The 20187-nt window shown below is 41.2% G+C and overlaps 1 protein-coding gene across 2 annotated transcripts in view; it reads right to left on the reverse strand.

Moving 5' to 3' along the window:
• Window positions 1-20187, reverse strand: part of slc8a2a (solute carrier family 8 member 2a) — a 140654-nt gene that overhangs the window by 25408 nt on the left and 95059 nt on the right. Inside the window, exons 8-9 of one of the 2 annotated variants that reach the window (XM_061898061.1) lie at window positions 18323-18426; window positions 3655-3767 (exon numbers count right to left, since the gene is read on the reverse strand). In XM_061898061.1, coding sequence (XP_061754045.1) covers window positions 3655-3767; window positions 18323-18426 — 217 coding nt within the window. The remainder of the gene's footprint in view (window positions 1-3654; window positions 3768-18322; window positions 18427-20187) is intronic. The other variant, XM_061898062.1, reaches the window with a different exon arrangement.

The following is a 20187-nucleotide window of genomic DNA, read 5'->3' on the forward strand; positions in this document are numbered from 1 at the left end:
GTATAATAAGTCTTTAATTATTTTTAATAACATTGTTATTTCTTGAACAGGTGTTGTAGAAAACGGATGGATGGATTGAAATGCATGAGAATGTTTTATATTTTGAACGTTATTTTCAACAATGTGACTACCAGCGGAATTATTCATTACTTATCGTGTTAAGCAATGTCAGCTAAGATTTATCTGAAAGCCAGATGCAGTCATCAAAAGAGCCACATCTGGCTCTAGAGCCATAGGTTCCCTACCCCTGCCCTGACTGGTGGCAAATTTCGCTTTAAAATACAACCAGACAGGATTTTAGAGAATCTACATAATTTGCATGTATTACAACAATTAATTTTCTTATCGCAGCACAAGTTTCAAACACCAGCTAAAACCAAAACATGTCTTTAATGGTGTTGCTCGCAAGAACGCTGCTATTACATCAGTGGACGGCAAACAGTACACCCACAGAAATGTTGTCAACTGTCACACCTGGGTAAAGTGTTGTCTGAGTTTCGTCTGATTTCAGGTTGTCTTGTCACTTCCCGTTTTATTTTGAAATGCTAACTCTCCCTCTCGTTTTAGATCACTTGCCTTTCCTCATGTGTCATCATTTGTCCTGATTGATTTCACCTGTTCCCCCAGGCTTAAATGTCTCGTCCTCCTTCTGTCCTGTGCCAGAGTGTTACGCATCTTCTTGTGCGTACCTCCAGCGTTCCTTCGCCACAGTTTTGTCAACAGCCATAGCGACGTTTTTGTGTACCTTTTGTGTACTACGAGAGATTATTGGTTTGTAACTTTTGTCAGATAAGACTAGCATCCTAGCATCACCTCCGTTGGAGCGCCTTTTGTTGTATTTTGCAGTTTTTGTTCTTAGCACCTTTTTCCCTCCGTACCCGGAGCGTTTTGAGTTCTAAATAATTTTGTAAGTTTAGTGGTCAGGTTAAATCTGTTTGATAGCCTGTTTTATTGCTCCCGTTTTGGACCCCTTCCTTTGTCGAAATAAAGAACTGCTTCTGAAATCCTGCGCCAGTGTTCAGAGTCCAATTCTGTTCGTGACATCAACAAGAGTAACACAAATATACTAAGCAAGGCTTTTGTAGCAACTGTAATTAATAATGCTATCCATCCATTTCCTACCGCTTGTCCCGTTCGGGGTTGCGGGTTGTCGCTGGAGCCTATCTCAGCTGCATTCGAGCGGAAGGCGGAGTACACCCTGGACAAGTCACCACATGATCACAGGGCCAACACAGATAGACAGACAACATTCACACTCATACTCACACGCTAGGGCCAATTTAGTGTTGCCAATCAACCTATCCCCATCTATTCTAGTAATTTCCATTCTATTCTATTCAAAGCTTACTCTCATTTTCCTGCTTGTTTTAGTTATGTTGCACTGTTGACTTTGATTTGCTCAAATAATGATTAATCCAAATTCAAAAGTGTTTTGAATCTGTTTAAAACATTTTTTTAATCATTTGACAGCAGTAATGATTATGTATTCCACTACTTATTATTGTCTTCTATACAACAAAACTAAGAGGCTGCTGTTTTGTTCCGCGAGATTAGCAAATACTGATCAACATCGGATTGCTTTTAAGTTGAAGTTAAAGTAGCAATGATTGTCACACACACTCGGTGTGATGAAATTTGTCCTCTGCATTTGACCCATCCCCTTGTTCCCACCCTGGGAGGTGAGGGGAGCAGTGGACAGCAGCGGTGGCCGCGCCCAGGAATCATTTTTGGTGATTTAACCCCCAATTCCAACCCTTGATGCTGAATTTCCAAGCAGGGATGCAATGGGTCCCATTTTTATAGTTTTTGATATGACTCGGCCGGGGTTTGAACTCACAACCTGCCGATCTCAGGGCGGACATTCTAACCACTAGCCCACTGAGTAGGTTATTTTTAATACACGAAATGTTTTAAACATAAAAGATGTATCAGTGAAAACAGTTTGGACACTCCTGGTGAAAAGAGAATTACAGACAGAAGTTGGCAGTTTTGTACGTTTGTCATAAAAAATAATTAAAACTGTTTACACAAAAGCTAGCAGTAAAACTGACATTTTACATTTTGTTCTTTGAACTAAAACAGGACCTAAAAACCAAAGTTTGTACCAAACCCGGATTATGGCGTACCGTTACACCTCGAAATGGCAATTGATTTGATTTTTTAGGTTTTAATTCCACTTCAGATTTTGCTTTATGATTCGGTTCTATTATTGATTCTTATTTGGGGAAAAAAGCCAACAAAAAGGTGGCTTCGCATCAATTGTGTTTAGTGTACAGCTAATATGACCTTACAAAGCCAACAGGGAGGTCTTAAGAAGCACATAGCATAGAAAAAAAACTTGCATGATTTAACAAAAGAAAACATATGTTGAAACTACTCAAGAATGTAACATTTTTAAAACTTTTAAGAATCTTTGTCATCTATCTAGAAAATGTAGCGTGCAAAAGTTTGTTTAGATTTTCAAGGTTAAAGTAATAACATGCAACATGAGCTTTTTCAAGCTGTCTTCGGATATAATGTTGATGTTTATTGCTTACAGCTCATGAAAACATTGAATTGAAAATTTCAGAAAATGTGTTTTTTTATTTTATTTAAATTGTAACCCGTGATCAAATTTATAATAAATAAAGGCTTGAAATATCTCTCATTGCATGAAAAGAGTTCATACCATATAAATTAATGTTTGCATTTGAATTGCTGACATTAATGGACTTTTACACGACATTCTCATTTTATGAGTTCCATCTATATAATATAATGACGGGATGAAAATGTGATTGGAGGACAACATGCATCTTTCCTAGGAATGTAATCAAACATTCACCTACCGAAGGAGCATGTGACAAATTGTTGCAAGGTTTTGACCACAAACTAGTCATTGTACGATGACATTTGTTGTTCCTGGCCGAGTGGTACTTCTCTTTGTCACGGTGAATACATGAACTGGAGCTATTATTAAGGAGGTTAATATGTGTTTTTTTGACACTGAATTCATGTAACGGAATTTTTTGTATTTGAAATTTGTGAACTGAATTTTTTTTTACATCAAATTATTCTGACAATTTCATTGAAAAAAATATTTTAGGAAAAAGCGTGTGTTAAAAACTTCAGTGTAAAAAAAAATAGTGTATAAAACTTTAGCGTAAAAACATTCAATTTAAAAAAAATAAGCGTGGAAAAATTCAGGGTCGAAAACTTTGCTGCTTCAAAAAGGTAGACTCACCTCTGGTAAATTAAAGCCGAAGCAATCGATCGTGTCTCAGAACCAGCCATTGAGGGGTCAAGTTTGAACTAACGTGACTTTGGTTTTGCAAAATAGCATAAAAAAAGGCAGTTAACTGGTCTACCTTGGCATAACACATTATAATTAACATTTCTATGCGGCCCACTGAATATTTTCAAACTATAGAAATAATTCCAATGGTTGGAATCTGCACTTTTGAGTGACATTCGAAGCACTTCTTCATAAAGATCGGGAACAAACAGAGTGAAACAGAGTGGGCGGGGCTTGTTTACGAAGCAGCAGTGTCAGACATACTGACTGGTTGTTGACCTACTATAAGAAGCATTGACTGAAACATGTTGCACTGTTGTCATAAATAATACAGGTCAGTTTATGGCCAAGGTAGTTCTTGAGTCACCTACAGTACACACCTTAAACTCACAGGACTCTTCTATAATGATCTCAATCCTGCTGTGCTCTCCTAGAATGGGCTTTCCCATTTCAGAGATTCTCCTTGCCTCTTCCTCGTCAGGGGTGGGAAAGCCTGTCAAGGAGGAAGCATTTTATTTAAGACAACAATGTGTTTAATTTTCACAAAGGAGGTCATGCTCAAAACTTTATGGAGGTGTAGGTAGTTGGCCAAACAACACTTTTATTTTGGAGCAAAACCAGATTGATACTTGTGAGAGCACATTTAAATTTTTTTATATCATTGTAAACAGTTTGACTTGGCAGAGGTATGCCTTCTAAGTTAGGGGTGTCCAAACATATTCCACCAAGGGCCGCACGTGGACAAATTTGATACATTTTGTACCGTATTGTTGGAACCATAAGGCACACCAAAATATAAAGTGCACTGCCGATGAGTGAGTCTATTCAGGACTATTTTCATACAAAAGGTGCACCAAATTATAAGGCGCAATAAGGAGTCATAGTATGATTTTTTTTTTCTACATTTAAAACACTTCCTTGTGATCTAAATAACATGTAACAGTGGTTCTTTGGTCAAAATGTTGCATAGACTATGTTTTACCGACCATCTTCAAGGTGTTTTGTGGTCGTCTTATCCCCTTCATCTCTGTTGTACCGGTAGTTTTTAGGGCTTCCATAGCGAGTCTACTGACAGAGCAAGTTAGGACTATACACTACTTTATAATAAAAAAAGGCAACAGCAAATGATGAATGCCTCACAACAAGAGGATAGAGAAAAAGAAGGACCTTATTGACTACGATGTGGATTACAATGGCAGACGTGTGCAAATTTTCAGAATTTATGCAAATCCCAAATACACTACGGTAAGTACCAATATTGTGGAACAAAACCCCAGATAATATGTTTCCTAACAAGTGCCATTTTGGGGTTATTTTACACACACCATAATATTAAAGCACAGTACGCCTGACTGCGTTAGTCTTTTCATCAAGCATTGCTGCTTTGTAGCTTACCAAAGTTTAAATGTAAAACATTTGGACAGATTTTTGAGCGCTGTGTGTCATGTTCTATATTCTCAATAAAACATCAAAGTTTTGGTGTTGCTTGGTTGCGGGGAATTACTAACGTCATTTATTGAACAGGCGTACATCAAACTACAGTCACACAAATGTATGACTGCCATTTACAAGTCACATTTATTATTACACTATTGCTTCGAGGTCGGTAAGCGCAACCAGATTTAATACGTACATTAGGTGCACCAGGTTATAAGGCCTATTGTCGATTTTTGGGAAAATAATAGAATTTGAAGTGTGCTTTATAGTCCAAAAAATACGGTAAATAAAGATGCTAAACCCAATCAAAATATGTTAAACTTCCTGAACAAAACATATGACATGATAGTTTTGTGTTCAATGTGACAAAGCAAATTATTGGTATTTTGTCGTCCCTCACCACATTGCGTTTTAGATATTGCAGCTTCACTACAACGCAACTTTTATTTATTTATGTTCCTTAAAAAATAATGTATATTTTTGGCCTAAATAGATTGTAAATTAAGTCGTGATTATGTCTGCATCTATCTGCATTATTTGTCCCATTTTCCATTATAATGCTGTGGCAATCAATAAAAGATATTCACCAAGTGGGACTTCAGTTTCCGCGTTAAGTGTGAACTATGCTGACAACAACACCGAGACCTTGGCGCTATCTTTGCCACAACAATTAGGTTGACCAATTTATGGCAGAACAACTGATGCACTTTATCTCCAACTCCTGCCTCATCAGTAACCCATCTCCAAACTGCTGAGCCTTTGCCGTGCGCGATATTAAATGACAAGAGAATATGTACCAGTTTCGGTTCACCACTTAATGCTGACAAGACTGCTTTGGTGAGCCTTTGGCATGAGCGATGTGGAATGCCAATGCGGGACATTCAATGCTAACAACATGGAATGCTAACAACATAGTCGTAGTACTGTAATCTACAGTAGAATACACTAAAGGCTACTATATTGGGTGATTTAAGTGCAAAAGGTGACTATATGGGTGATATTTTATGTTCAGATGGCTCTAAATATGTTAAAAAACATAGTTAGAAGGTCGCAAACTTTTATTTGTCCTCTAACGTCAAAAATATTTGATTTACTAATAATGATCGTATTTTGCGGAAATGTGTTCACCACAGAGGGGCCTGGAACCAGTTAGCTTAGATAAATGAGGGATGACTGTAATTAATACTATATTGCAATGGTTCTCAAACTTTTTTCACCAAGTACCACCTCAGAAAACAGTTGGCTCTCCAAGTACCACCACAATGACCAACATTAAAATATGTTATAATAGTAGGCCTAAGTATTTATTAAAAACAAGGCAGAGGTTTTATTTAGCAAGTGTATTGTAATATTACACACAGTTTGAACAGTAACACTGTGTTTGACTGTAGGAAAATAAAGCTGCTACATTACAATAATTAATTAAGTGATAGTTTGGCATACCACTTGATACAGCCTGCATACTACTAGTGGTACCTGTACCACAACTTGAGATCTCTGCTATATACCATTAATAAATGATTCATTTTAATTGTACAGTACAATACAGAGGACCAATAAAAACGAGTTGCAGGCCAAAAAGGAGCTCCCGGCCTAACTTTGGACACCCCTACTGGACATTAAAGTGTCAAAGCCAACATGAGTTTGAATCTCTAAAAAGAAAACCACAAAACAATCACACAGAACACACATGCATTGTGATATATATGTGATATTTCTTAATTTTCGAAACATGTCTTTCGAATGGAAATGTGTTACCAACGAGTAGAGCGCAGACAAAATGCTAATATCCTTATGATCTTTAACCTCAGCTAGTTCCAGTAACTCAGAACATACAATGGGGGAAAGTAATGATTTGACCCCCTGCTGATTTTGTAATTTCACCCTATTAATGCAGTCCATGATTTGCCATATATTTTTGTAGGGTTTTTTTTTTGTTAGTTTTTTTTGTCTTGTCCAGCCACTCAGAAAAATCATACCCATATATGCTGTACATATTTACTTCATAAAAGAGAAGTGTATGATACTTCTCTATTTGCCTTATTTGTATTTGACCTGTTTGGCACAGCTGAATCGGAGCAAGAGGGATTGGAAAGAAGAAAAAAAAGACATAGGGGGAAATTGTGTCGCCTGGAATGACAACGGGAGGCCGTAGACAGACGTGCTCGGCAAAGGACAAGGCAGGGGAGAAGCAGGAGACAGCCAACCCCCAACCAAGCAAGAGACTATACCCCACGCGGGCGGAAAGATGGGACGCCCCGCAACGGGGGTACCAGAGAACCCCACACAGCCGAACAGGGAGACCGCCCCGCCCCACGAGCCCACCCCCCCCCAGGAGACCACGGCGGGGCTCTCTCCAGGCCGCCCCACTCAAGTCGGCTGCAGCAGGACTGCCCAGCATGTTTTGGAGACAAGAAAGTGCGTATCACTCTAATGTCCTCAACGTACAAGTGGCAGCCGAGCCTTTCCTCACAGGTGGTCTCCTGTCTACTGAATGTCTGATTTTAGATAACTTGTACTGAAAACACAATTCGTTGTACTTTCCAGTGCAATGACAATAAAGTTCCATTCCAGTCAGAGCAGAGAGGAGATGCACACCCACTCTGTGCAAAGCTGCCGCTGTTTCTGCCTTAGTTTACAGAGTGAGATTAATGTGAATATTTCATCACTGTCACGCGTCTAATAAAAATAAAACCGGTGTTTATATTCTGGCCAGTCAATCGATTTGTTTCATTTTTGAATACCACAAGCTTTCAGTCTTTTGATCAAATTTCATACAAAAAAATACAACAAAATTTTGAATCAACAGAAGAAAATTATTTTACAATTTTAATCATAATTTGCATTTTTTAACTTACTTCCACCACGTTAATCCTTTATCCTACAGCCTCCATTGTAATCCATCCATCCATTTCCTACCGCTTATTCCCTTTGGGGTCGCGGGGGGCGCTGGTACCTATCTCAGCTACAATCGGGCGGAAGGCGGTGTACACCCTGGACAAGTCGCCACCTCATCGCAGGGCCAACACAGATAGACAGACATCATTCACACTCACAGTCACACACTATGGCCAATTTTTAGTGTTGCCAATCAACCTATCCCCAGGTGCATGTCTTTGGAAGTGGGAGGAAGCCGGAAAACCCGGAGGGAACCCACGCAGAGAGAACATGCAAACTCCACACAGAGAGAACCTGAGCCCGGGATTGAACCCAGGACTACTCAGGACCTTCGTATTGTGAGGCAGACGCACTAACCCCTCTCCTACCGTGCTGCCCTCCATTGTAATCATATATGCAAATAAGTCAATGATGTCATCTATAAACTACTAGCAACATTTATGACAGCCAAAAGCTACTTTCCTCACTGAGGCGTTTGCAACCCTGGAAGGTGAAAAGAGATCAGAAGAGATTGAGGACAGTGAGGACCGAGATGTAGAAGAGACACAAAATGAGAACACAGATGCAGAGGATAAGACAGAAGAGCCAGCAGAGAAAACAGTGGTGATGATTTTCATTTCTAATTTCTTGTCAAATAGGACTAGGATTAGGAGGCCACAGTGCAGGGAGAACAGATGGAGGTGAGAACATCAGTCTTAAGGTATAAATCAACATTAAAACAGGCCAAATCATTGTTGAAAAAAGTCAAAAATTTTTAAATGTATCATGCCACTAAAGTGTAAACGCTTGTCATTTTCTGAAACTTGGCAGCCCTGACATCGTAGTTTACTAGCTTCAGCTGTGTTAGTACGCTTGTATGATGAGTGATTTTAATATTAAAATAAATAACATTCTTAACATGGCTAATGTGAATTTCAAAAGTTAATTAGGTGTTTGTAGCTGAAATGTAGTAAATTGTAAATTGTAAAATTGTAAAAATCGATTCTTCAATGCATCCCGATTGGAACGTGGACGTTGCTAAATCGATGAACAAATGTCCAAATATCAATCATTTAAATAAATTAAACTACGTAAACCGGGGAGTTCTACAATGCAGGAGGGAGCAGGAGAGGACAAGCTATGCTAGCAAGCTGGAATGTGAATTAGATATACAACAAAAGAATACATGCTTCGGACACTTAAAACAGAAGTCTAACTGGAACAGTGTTACAGCAGAAACTAACCAGCTAGGAAGAGGAAATTGGCATATAAATTAATAAACCAGGAGAGACAATAATATCCAAAGAGTGCTGGACATTAACACGTTCAGACGTAAATATGAATGAGATAAACAACATGTCAATGAGGCGCAAGTGTATGACGACTGGTGGCAAGGTGTCTGAACATTCTGTTGTTTTAGAACGCAAGAGAATAAAACAAAGAAAGCCTCCTCGTCAACTAGGGAAGTTTATTTATTTTTTCGCTTAGCAGGCAGCCATAGTTCTCATGTATCCAGTCTTCCATGTCTATGTTGTGTTAACTAACATCAGGGGAAAAAAAGGTAATGACGCAACAGCCAAAGGATGGGCCTTTTATAAATATTATTAATCATGAAATATTATACATTCATAATAATCGTATATTCAAAGTATACAATATAACAATTAAAGATGCATAAATAATGGATGGATGATCTATGAATCGTATTCGAATCTTGAGGTGCCCAATGTTTCCCACCTCTAGTAAATTATAGTGAAGTCCATTTACTGCCGGGTTAATATTACAGTTTACTAGCTACAGCCGCCTCAGCTGGCTTGTATGAAGAGCGAATTTTTAAACAAATAAATAAAACACAATTGTAAACATGGCTCTCCTCTCTGAGCTGCAACCTTATCGTGGTAGAGGAGTTTGCGTGTCCCAATGATCCTAGGAGCTATGATGTCCGGGGCCATAAAGCCCCCTGGTAGGGTCTCCCAAGGCAAACAGGTTCTAGGTGAGGGATCAGACAAAGAGCAGCTCGAAGACCTTTATGAAGAAGAAAATCATGGACCAAGATTTCCCTCGCCCGGACGCGGGTCACCGGGGCCCCCCTCTGGAGCCAGGCCCGGAGGTGGGGCACGATGGCGAGCGCCTGGTGGCCGGGCCTGTTCCCATGGGGCCCGGCCGGGCACAGCCCGAAGAAGCAACGTGGGTCACCCCTCCAATGGGCTCACCACCCATAGCAGGGGCCATAGAGGTCGGGTGCATTGTGAGCTGGGCGACAGCCGAAGGCAGGGCACTTGGCGGTCCGATCTTCGGCTACAGAAGCTAGCTCTTGGGACGTGGAACGTCACGTCACTGGGGGGAAAGAGCCTGAGCTAGTGCGCGAAGTCGGGAAATTCCGGCTGGATATAGTCGGACTCACTTCGACGCACAGCAAGGGCTCTGGAACCACTTCTCTCGAGAGGGATTGGACCCTCTTCCACTCTGGCGTTGCCGGCAGTGAGAGGCGACGGGCTGGGATGGCAATTCTTGTTCCCCCCCGGCTCAAAGCCTGTACGTTGGAGTTCAACCCGGTGGACGAAAGGGTAGCCTCCCTCCGCCTTCGGGTGGGGGGACGGGTCCTGACTGTTGTTTGTGCTTATGCACCAAACAGCAGTTCAGAGTACCAACCCTTTTTGGGAACACTCGAGGGAGTACTGGAAAGTGCTCCCCCGGGTGATTCCCTTGTCCTACTGGGAGACTTCAACGCTCACGTTGGCAACGACAGTGAAACCTGGAGAGGCGTGATTGGGAAGAATGGCCGCCCGGATCTGAACCCGAGTGGTGTTTCGTTATTGGACTTTTGTGCTCGTCACAGTTTGTCCATAACAAACACCATTTTCAAACATAAGGGTGTCCATATGTGCACTTGGCACCAGGACACCCTAGGCCGCAGTTCCATGATCGACTTTGTAGTTGTGTCATCGGATTTGCGGCCTCATGTTTTGGACACTCGGGTGAAGAGAGGGGCGGAGCTTTCTACCAATCACCACCTGGTGGTGAGTTGGCTGCGATGGTGGGGGAGGATGCCGGACAGACCTGGGAGGCCCAAACGCATTGTGAGGGTCTGCTGGGAACGTCTGGCAGAGTCTCCTGTCAGACAAAGTTTCAATTCCCACCTCCGGAAGAACTTTGAACATGTCACGAGGGAGGTGCTGGACATTGAGTCCGAGTGGACCATGTTCCGCACCTCTATTGTCGAGGCGGCAGATCGGAGCTGTGGCCACAAGGTAGTTGGTGCCTGTCGGGGCGGCAATCCTAAAACCCCTTGGTGGACACCAGCGGTGAGGGATGCCGTCAAGCTGAAGAAGGAGTCCTACCGGGTCCTTTTGGCTCATAGGACTCCGGAGGCAGTGGACAGGTACCGACAGGCCAAGCGGTGTGCAGCTTCAGCGGTCGCGGAGGCAAAAACTCGGACATGGGAGGAGTTCGGGGAAGCCATGGAAAACGACTTCCGGACGGCTTCGAAGCGATTCTGGACCACCGTCCGCCGCCTCAGGAAGGGGAAGCAGTGCACTATCAACACCGTGTATGGTGCGGATGGTGTTCTGCTGACCTCAACTGCGGATGTTGTGGATAGGTGGAAGGAATACTTCGAAGACCTCCTCAATCCCACCAACACGTCTTCCTATGAGGAAGCAGTGCCTGGGGAATCTGTGGTGGACTCTGCTATTTCTGGGGCTGAGGTCGCTGAGGTAGTTAAAAAGCTCCTCGGTGGCAAGGCCCCAGGGGTGGAGGAGATCCCCCCGGAGTTCCTTAAGGCTCTGGATGCTGTGGGGCTGTCTTTGTTGACAAGACTTTGCAGCATCGCGTGGACATCGGGGGCGGTACCTCTGGATTGGCAGACCGGGGTGGTGGTTCCTCTCTTTAAGAAGGGGGACCGGAGGGTGTGTTCCAACTATCGTGGGATCGCACTCCTCGGCCTTCCCGGTGGGGTTTGTTCGGGTGTACTGGAGGGGAGGCTACGTCGGATAGTCGAGCCTCGGATTCGGGAGGAACAGTGTGGTTTTCGTCCTGGTCGTGGAGCTGTGGACCAGCTCTGTGCTCTCGGCAGGGTTCTTGAGGGTGCATGGGAGTTTGCCCAGCCAGTCTACATGTGCTTTGTGGACTTGGAGAAGGCATTCGACCGTGTCCCTCGGGAAGTCCTGTGGGGAGTGCTCAGAGAGTATGGGGTATCGGACTGTCTTATTGTGGCGGTCCGTTCCCTGTACGATCAGTGCCAGAGCTTGGTCCGCATTGCCGGCAGTAAGTCGAACACATTTCCAGTGAGGGTTGGACTCCGCCAAGGCTGTCCTTTGTCACCGATTCTGTTCATAACTTTTATGGACAGAATTTCTAGGCGCAGTCAAGGCGTTGAGGGGTTCCGGTTTGGTAACCGCAGGATTAGGTCTCTGCTTTTTGCAGATGATGTGGTCCTGATGGCTTCATCTGACCGGGATCTTCAGCTCTCGCTGGATCGGTTCGCAGCCGAGTGTGAAGCGACCGGAATGAGAATCAGCACCTCCAAGTCCGAGTCCATGGTTCTCCCCCGGAAAAGGGTGGAGTGCCATCTCTGGGTTGGGGAGGAGACCCTGCCCCAAGTGGAGGAGTTCAAGTACCTAGGAGTCTTGTTCACGAGTGAGGGAAGAGTGGATCGTGAGATCGACAGGCGGATCGGTGCGGCGTCTTCAGTAATGCGGACGTTGTACCGATCCGTTGTGGTGAAGAAGGAGCTGAGCCGGAAGGCAAAGCTCTCAATTTACCGGTCGATCTACGTTCCCATCCTCACCTATGGTCATGAGCTTTGGGTCATGACCGAAAGGATAAGATCACGGGTACAAGCGGCCGAAATGAGTTTCCTCCGCCGTGTGGCGGGGCTCTCCCTTAGAGATAGGGTGAGAAACTCTGCCATCCGGGAGGGACTCAAAGTAAAGCCGCTGCTCCTTCACATCGAGAGGAGCCAGATAAGGTGGTTCGGGCATCTGGTCAGGATGCCACCCGAACGCCTCCCTAGGGAGGTGTTTAGGGCACGTCCAACCGGTAGGAGGCCACGGGGAAGACCCAGGACACGTTGGGAAGACTATGTCTCCCGGCTGGCCTGGGAACGCCTCGGGATCCCCCGGGAAGAGCTAGACGAAGTGGCTGGGGAGAGGGAAGTCAGGGTTTCCCTCCTTAGGCTGTTGCCCCCGCGACCCGACCTCGGATAAGCGGAAGATGATGGATGGATGGATGGATGTAAACATGGCTAATATAAATTTTGAACGTTAATTAGCTGTCTAATTGTTATTGAATATAATAAATTGTAGTGAAGTCTGTTAGCTACAGCCACGTAAGCTAGCTTGATTTTGGAATGTTAAAAGATAACATTCTAAACATAGCTACAGTAATTTTTCCAATTGTTGCTAGTCTGAAATCGTAATTCATTAGTTATAGCTGTGTTAGTGCTCTTGATTTTAGAATAAAACTTTACATTCTAAACATGACCAATGTAAGTTTGAAAGTTATTTATCAGTCTAATTGTTCATAAATGTAAAAAATTGTAGTGTAGTCCGTTTGCTGCTGGTCTGAAATAACAGTTTATTAGCTGCAGCCGAGTTAACTACCTTGATTTTAGAATTTAAAAAATACATGTAAACATAGCTAACGTAAATTTGGAAATTTAATTAACTCTCTGATCGTTCATGAATAAATTGAAGTGAAGTTTATTTGCTGCTAGTCTGTAATCATAGTTTACCAACTACAGCTTCTTAGCGAGCTTGATTTTAGAACAGAAAAATAACATTCTAAATATGGCTTATGTTACATTCTGTAAGTACATTAGGTGATATGATGTGCTTTGATTGAAACTCTCATAATACTTTGTTTTCCATCCATCCATTTTCTACCGCTTATTCCCTTTCGGGGTTGCGGGGGGCGCTGGCGCCTATCTCAGCTACAATCGGGCGGAAGGCGGGGTACACCCTGGATAAGTCACCACCTCATCGCAGGGCAATACTTTGTTTTATTATTTGTTATTCATCCTCTTCTTAAAAGACCTAACCTCGATCCTGACCTCATGGTACACTACCGACCGGTGTCTCACCTTCCCTTTATTTCAAAAATCCTCGAAAAAATGGTTGCGGAGCAGTTAAATGAAACCTTTCAATCCGGTTTCAGGGCAAATCACTCCACGGAGACAGCCCTCGCAAAAATGATTAATGATCTATTGCTAACGATGGATTCTGATGCGTCATCTATGTTGCTGCTCCTCGATCTTAGCGCTGCTTTCGATACCGTCGATCATAATATTTTATTAGAACGTATCAAAACACGAATTGGTATGTCAGACTTAGCCCTGTCTTGGTTTAACTCTTATCTTACTGATAGGATGCAGTGCGTCTCCCATAACAATATGAACTCGGACTACGTTAAGTTAACGTGTGGAGTTCCCCAGGGTTCGGTCCTTGGCCCTGCACTCTTCAGTATCTACATGCTGCCGCTAGGTGACATTATACGCAAATACGGTATTAGCTTTCACTGTTATGCTGATGACACCCAACTCTACATGCCCCTAAAGCTGACCAACACGCCGGATTGTAGTCAGCTGGAGGCGTGTCTTAATGAAATTAAACAATGGATGTCCGCTAACTTTTTGCAACTCAACGCCAAAAAAACGGAAATGCTGATTATCGGTCCTGCTAGACACCGACCTCTATTAAATGATACAACTCTAACATTTGACAACCAAACAATTGAACAAGGCGACACGGTAAAGAATCTGGGTGTTATCTTTGACCCAACTCTCTCCTTTGAGTCACACATTAAAAGCGTTACTAAAACGGCCTTCTTTCATCTCCGTAATATCGCAAAAATTCGCTCCATTCTGTCCATTAAAGACGCTGAGATCATTATCCATGCTTTTGTTACGTCTTGTCTCGATTACTGTAACGTATTATTTTCGGGTCTCCCCATGTCTAGCATTAAAAGATTACAGTTGGTACAAAATGCGGCTGCTAGACTTTTGACAAGAACAAGAAAGTTTGATCACATTACGCCTATACTGGCTCACCTGCACTGGCTTCCTGTGCACTTAAGATGTGACTTTAAGGTTTTACTACTTACGTATAAAATACTACACGGTCTAGCTCCATCCTATCTTGCCGATTGTATTGTACCATATGTCCCGGCAAGAAATCTGCGTTCAAAAGACTCCGGCTTATTAGTGATTCCCAAAGCCCAAAAAAGGTCTGTGGGCTATAGAGCGTTTTCATTTCGGGCTCCAGTACTCTGGAATGCCCTCCCGGTAAAAGTTCGAGATGCCACCTCAGTAGAAGCATTTAAGTCTCACCTTAAAACTCATTTGTATACTCTAGCCTTTAAATAGACTCCCTTTTTAGACCAGTTGATCTGCCGTTTCTTTTCTTTTTCTCCTATGTCCCACTCTCCCTTGTGGAGGGGGTCCGGTCCGATCCGGTGGCCATGTACTGCTCGCCTGTGTATCGGCTGGGGACATCTCTGCGCTGCTGATCCGCCTCCGCTTGGGATGTTTTCCTGCTGGCTCCGCTGTGAACGGGACTCTCACTGCTGTGTTGGATCCGCTTTGGACTGGACTCCTGCGACTGTGTTGGATCCATTATGGATTGAACTTTCACAGTATCATGTTAGACCCGCTCGACATCCATTGCTTTCCTCCTCTCCAAGGTTCTCATAGTCATCATTGTCACCGACGTCCCACTGGGTGTGAGTTTTCCTTGCCCTTATGTGGGCCTACCGAGGATGCCGTAGTGGTTTGTGCAGCCCTTTGAGACACTAGTGATTTAGGGCTATATAAGTAAACATTGATTGATTGATTGATTGATTTTATGAGAAAGTGTGGTCTGGAATACAAGGGCGATGACAAGAGAAATAGGATTCAGCCCAGGTCTTAAGGACAGATGGTGTCCCAATTGTATGGATTGTATCACACATAAGTCCCACAGAGTGTACAATTTGAATGTCATTAATCAACTTATAGCCACAATATAGACCGTTTTTTTAAATCATTACATATATTTGAATTTCTGAACACTGCACCCTTAAAACACTTAAACCCCAAACTCCAAAAAAAAGGGACATCTTACCCTGATTAAGAAGTAATGCTGTGGAAACAAATGTAAAGATTAAACAAACATATTCCTACATAGGCAGCTAGTATGACAAAAGACCAGGACTGGTAACCAGTCAATAACCAGGCATATAAACAAATAACCATAGGAAACTGTAAAGTACAGATAGTTTTTAAAATTGTGTATAAACTATTTTCATTTCAAAAAAATTCAACGCTATGCTGAAATTACCACCACGGAAATATTAAAAACATAAATAATAGAACTAATTTTGTGTATTGGTTTGTGAATTACAACACAACACTAAACTCATAAGAGCAACTGTTATATTCTGTTGATCTGATGTCATTATGTGATTAATCATTCTCTTTTTCTTGTGTAGACCATTGACTTCCAGCAGAAGACCATACCACTGTGAGCACCTGTTTGCAATTATAATTTTAAACCTGACGATCACTCTAGGTGATCGCTGGTGCATACTGATGCAGTCCTAGTCTGAGATTTTTCATGCTTGCTATTTAGGTATTTTCCCCTTGTTCCTCTGCTCGCCTTAACGTAGGACCATCTGGTAGCTAAGACCGACCCTCTCACTAGTTATTTTTTGTTGTTTTGGTTTAATTTTTCTATTATTACCACTTCCATTCCTTTTCTTTTATATGCCTCCGAGCAATAAAAGACTGTAAATCCCCTAATGCCTGGATCTCCCTTTTTGCATCTTGGAACTTATTTTTGAAAAGAGAAAGGTGACACCCAAAGGTAACTTTACACACAGATGATGACTTTTTTTGTTTTGTTTAAATTTGATACATTGGTATTAATACTTGACATAGGCAACACAGAGCTGCCTTATTTTTTTGATGAATTGTCCAAAGGGGCGCAACAGAGCTTTGAGGACATGCATATTGGGTATGGTCATATCTCGTAAACTTAATCCCATATAATTATTTAATTGATAATTAATGATTATAGAATGCATCAAATATTCTAAAACTGGTCAAATATACTAACCCTGCATTGTTTTTAATGTATATTTGAGGGTGCTAATACACTTGTGTGTAGCGATGGGAATCGAAAATCAGGTCTTGTTCAGAACTGGTTCCCAGTGGATCAATTCCTTCTAACATTTTTTTCAAACAGTTCCAATTAAGGTTCTTCTGGATGAGGATTACGTCATCACTCAACGTGCGTAGTGAGATCAGAGAGCAAAATGGGTGTTCCCGGGCGGAAGACGAGCACCGGAATTTGCTGACATTTTACAAGAAAAGATTACAACAGCGCTACTTGTAATAATTCCAAGGTAGTTATTTCATCAAGAGGAGGACATATGAGCAATATACTGAAACATTTCAACATACAGCATGCAATAACTGTAAATGAATGTTTGGAACTCATCCCAGGCAGCAGCAGCCACCTGGCGTATATACAACAGGTATTAATACCGCCTATAACGTTAGCTCTATTACATGTTAAAATTAAATAAATGCCTTCTCATTTAGATGAACGTGAGGAGACATATTCTGACTGGTTTGGAAGTGTGCAGTAATAGCTCCAGTTTACATCTGCCGCTAGCTTTCGCCGCAACATGGAAGAGTACCACTAGGCCCGGAATCTCACCGCACAATGACTAAGTTTGTGGTCAAACGCTTAGAACAATTTGCAACTTATAAGCTCTTTCTGTAGGTAAACGTTCAATTGAAGTCAGAGAAATGTTGCATGTTTTCCTCTAACCACATTTTCACCCTGTCATCATATTATACGGGTGGCATTCATAAAATGAGAATACTGTGTAAAAGTTAATTCATATCAGCTTCAAATATGAAACCATATGGTACAACGTCATTAAATGCAAAGTGAGATATGTCAAGCCTTTATTTAATATAATTTTGATGATCATGGCTTACAGTTAAAAAAAACCTCAAAGCAACATATTTTCGGAAATTTTCAATTCAAGGTTTCCATAAGTTGTAGGCATTAAACATCAACTCTATATCAAAAAAAGGCTTGGAATATCTTGTGTTGCATGTTATGGGCCTATGTCATAATATTAGTTCCACCTTGTAAATTTAAACAAACCTTTCCACGTTATATTTCACAGCATATTTTCTAGGCAGATGACTAAGTTTCTTAAAAGTTTTAACAATTTTACGAAATATTAGATTTTTTGTAATTTCTACATTTTCTTTTTTGCAAAATTCTACGGAAAAATATTCAATTTATTTTCAAAAGTTTTTTTTCCACGATAAGTGCCTTCTAAAACTTAACTTTGTAAGGTCATGTTACCTCTAAACTAAAAAAAATGGATGCTAAACCATCTTTTTTTCTAAATTTGAATCGATAAGCGATCCGACAAAGAACCATATCGTTAAGCAGAATCGAAAGTGGAATCGGAAGCTAAAAAAATCTTATCGATTCCTATCCCTACTTGTGTATAATGCCTGCTCCTACCATTGTGATCGATCTATTTAAAGCACATATATATTGGTTATTACTTTTGATTGACAAGTTATTTTTTAATTTAATAAATTACATTAAATGCCATACATTGAATGAGTATTTTACTATGTCATTGGAGATGGGAAAACATGTATAATTACTGGACCTTATTGTTATGATGAAAATATGAATTCTGTTTAAAATGCTTTATACTTACCAGAAAGTCCTCGCTTTAGCCATTTCGGCTCCTCAAGCACAATGAAGAACCTTTCTTGTTTTTCATACTCCTCCACGTTTACAATGTGAACTTTTAAGGTCTGACTGGAGGGATGCAAGCAAACATATACACAAACACACCCACACACAGATGCGCGCACACACACACACACAAACACACACACTTTATACTGTATTTCCAGAAAACATGAATAGGGAAACAAATGTGATAACATTTATAGATTACTGTAAAATACATATGCACTTGCAAATGCTACTTGACAGTTAATCACTAACTATCATAACAGAAAGTAAAAGACTTTAAATTAGTCAACAAAGTCAAAATCAAGACATGTAATTCCTTTAGTATGATTACTCTTCTACGTCTGATACAAAGTATGGATAATAAATTGAAAACATGACCAAGTAAAACACAAATCTCATGCTGTCATATAAAAAATGTAACATAGTAGTATCTTATAGTAGTATCTACTTTTTCGTACGCCCAACTTCTCGTAAAAGTAGCTTTTTTTCCTGCAAAAAGTTTGCCGTGGTTTTGTATGCCGTTTCGGTTATCATACAGCCAAATATAGGTAACAAACTAGTCAGTTTCGGGTGTCTGAACACAGAATCTCACGTGTTGGTTACTCAGAACCCTTTTACACAGTAGCGAACGCTAGTGTTGGTGCAGCTGTTGAAAATGGTTGTAAATGTGACTGTGAAGCAAAATTTACACCAAAGCATATCCAATGGATATTATCTAGACCACAAGCAAGTTTTTCAAATGTGTATTAAAATCATCATCCCGTTTAGTCATCTTTATTACTGTATGTGGTTTATTTGTTCAGAGAACGCACAAACAAATTTTACATGAAAAGTGATGTTAAATGTTCATTTGTCCATTTCATTTGTTATATGTACAATGGTAGAATGGTTGCGGGCAAAATTCAGGGTTACAAGCCTCCCCACTTCGGGCCTGATCTACTAAAGGTTTGCGTGTATTATAGCACTTGCAAACTAGATAGCACACACAAAGCTGATCTACTAAACTTATGCACAGAGGATCACCTCTCTTAAGTGAACTAAATATCGAGCATAATCCATTTAGTGTGTCTGTCTTCATGAATACGTAGAATATATGCTGATCTTCAGAACGTCCACAACATTGAAGGAGACAATGCAAATATAATTGTTTAGCACACACACAGTATGTAATTAGCAAGACTGCAACTGTTCTGTGATCGCTGTAATGCATGCGTCTTTACTGTGTCTAGAAAAAACGTGCAACCTGGCAGAGCCGCAGAAATAGCTGTGAGAAAGGAGGTGGTTGTACTGAAGCTCTGTCCTACGTATGCTAGTCAACATATATGGACAGTCATAAATACATATATCAGACATATTGTTTCAGTATCATTTTATAATTTTATAGCTGCTGGATGAATTAACAGCCTGATCAAAACAAATTCAATTGATTTGTTTTGGTGTATGCTGGCGATTTTTATTGACTATTGTTTTTCTTACAGTATGCACATTATTTTACTTAAACATTCCAAAACACACTGCCAGCATCTCAGATTATTTTAGATCTCCTTATTACATAAATGCTCCATTGCTAAATGTATAATTAGTCTGCATTCAAAGACAATTTCTATAACCTGCAAATGTAATGGGAAAACGATCAGTCAGTTTAAATGGGGTAAACTTCTTGCACCTGAGACCCGATTACAGGATTACCTCACAACTTGATACCATCAAATTGTGAGGTAATAGTCAAGTTCCCTGCTGGATGAGTGACAACTCATTCAGTGGAGGCCAACTTGACCCTTTGTCTGACGCACTAATAGGAAAGGTACAATGCTTAAAAAA

This window comes from Nerophis ophidion, linkage group LG04 (genome assembly GCF_033978795.1).
Source record: "Nerophis ophidion isolate RoL-2023_Sa linkage group LG04, RoL_Noph_v1.0, whole genome shotgun sequence".
Lineage (NCBI taxonomy): Eukaryota > Metazoa > Chordata > Actinopteri > Syngnathiformes > Syngnathidae > Nerophis > Nerophis ophidion.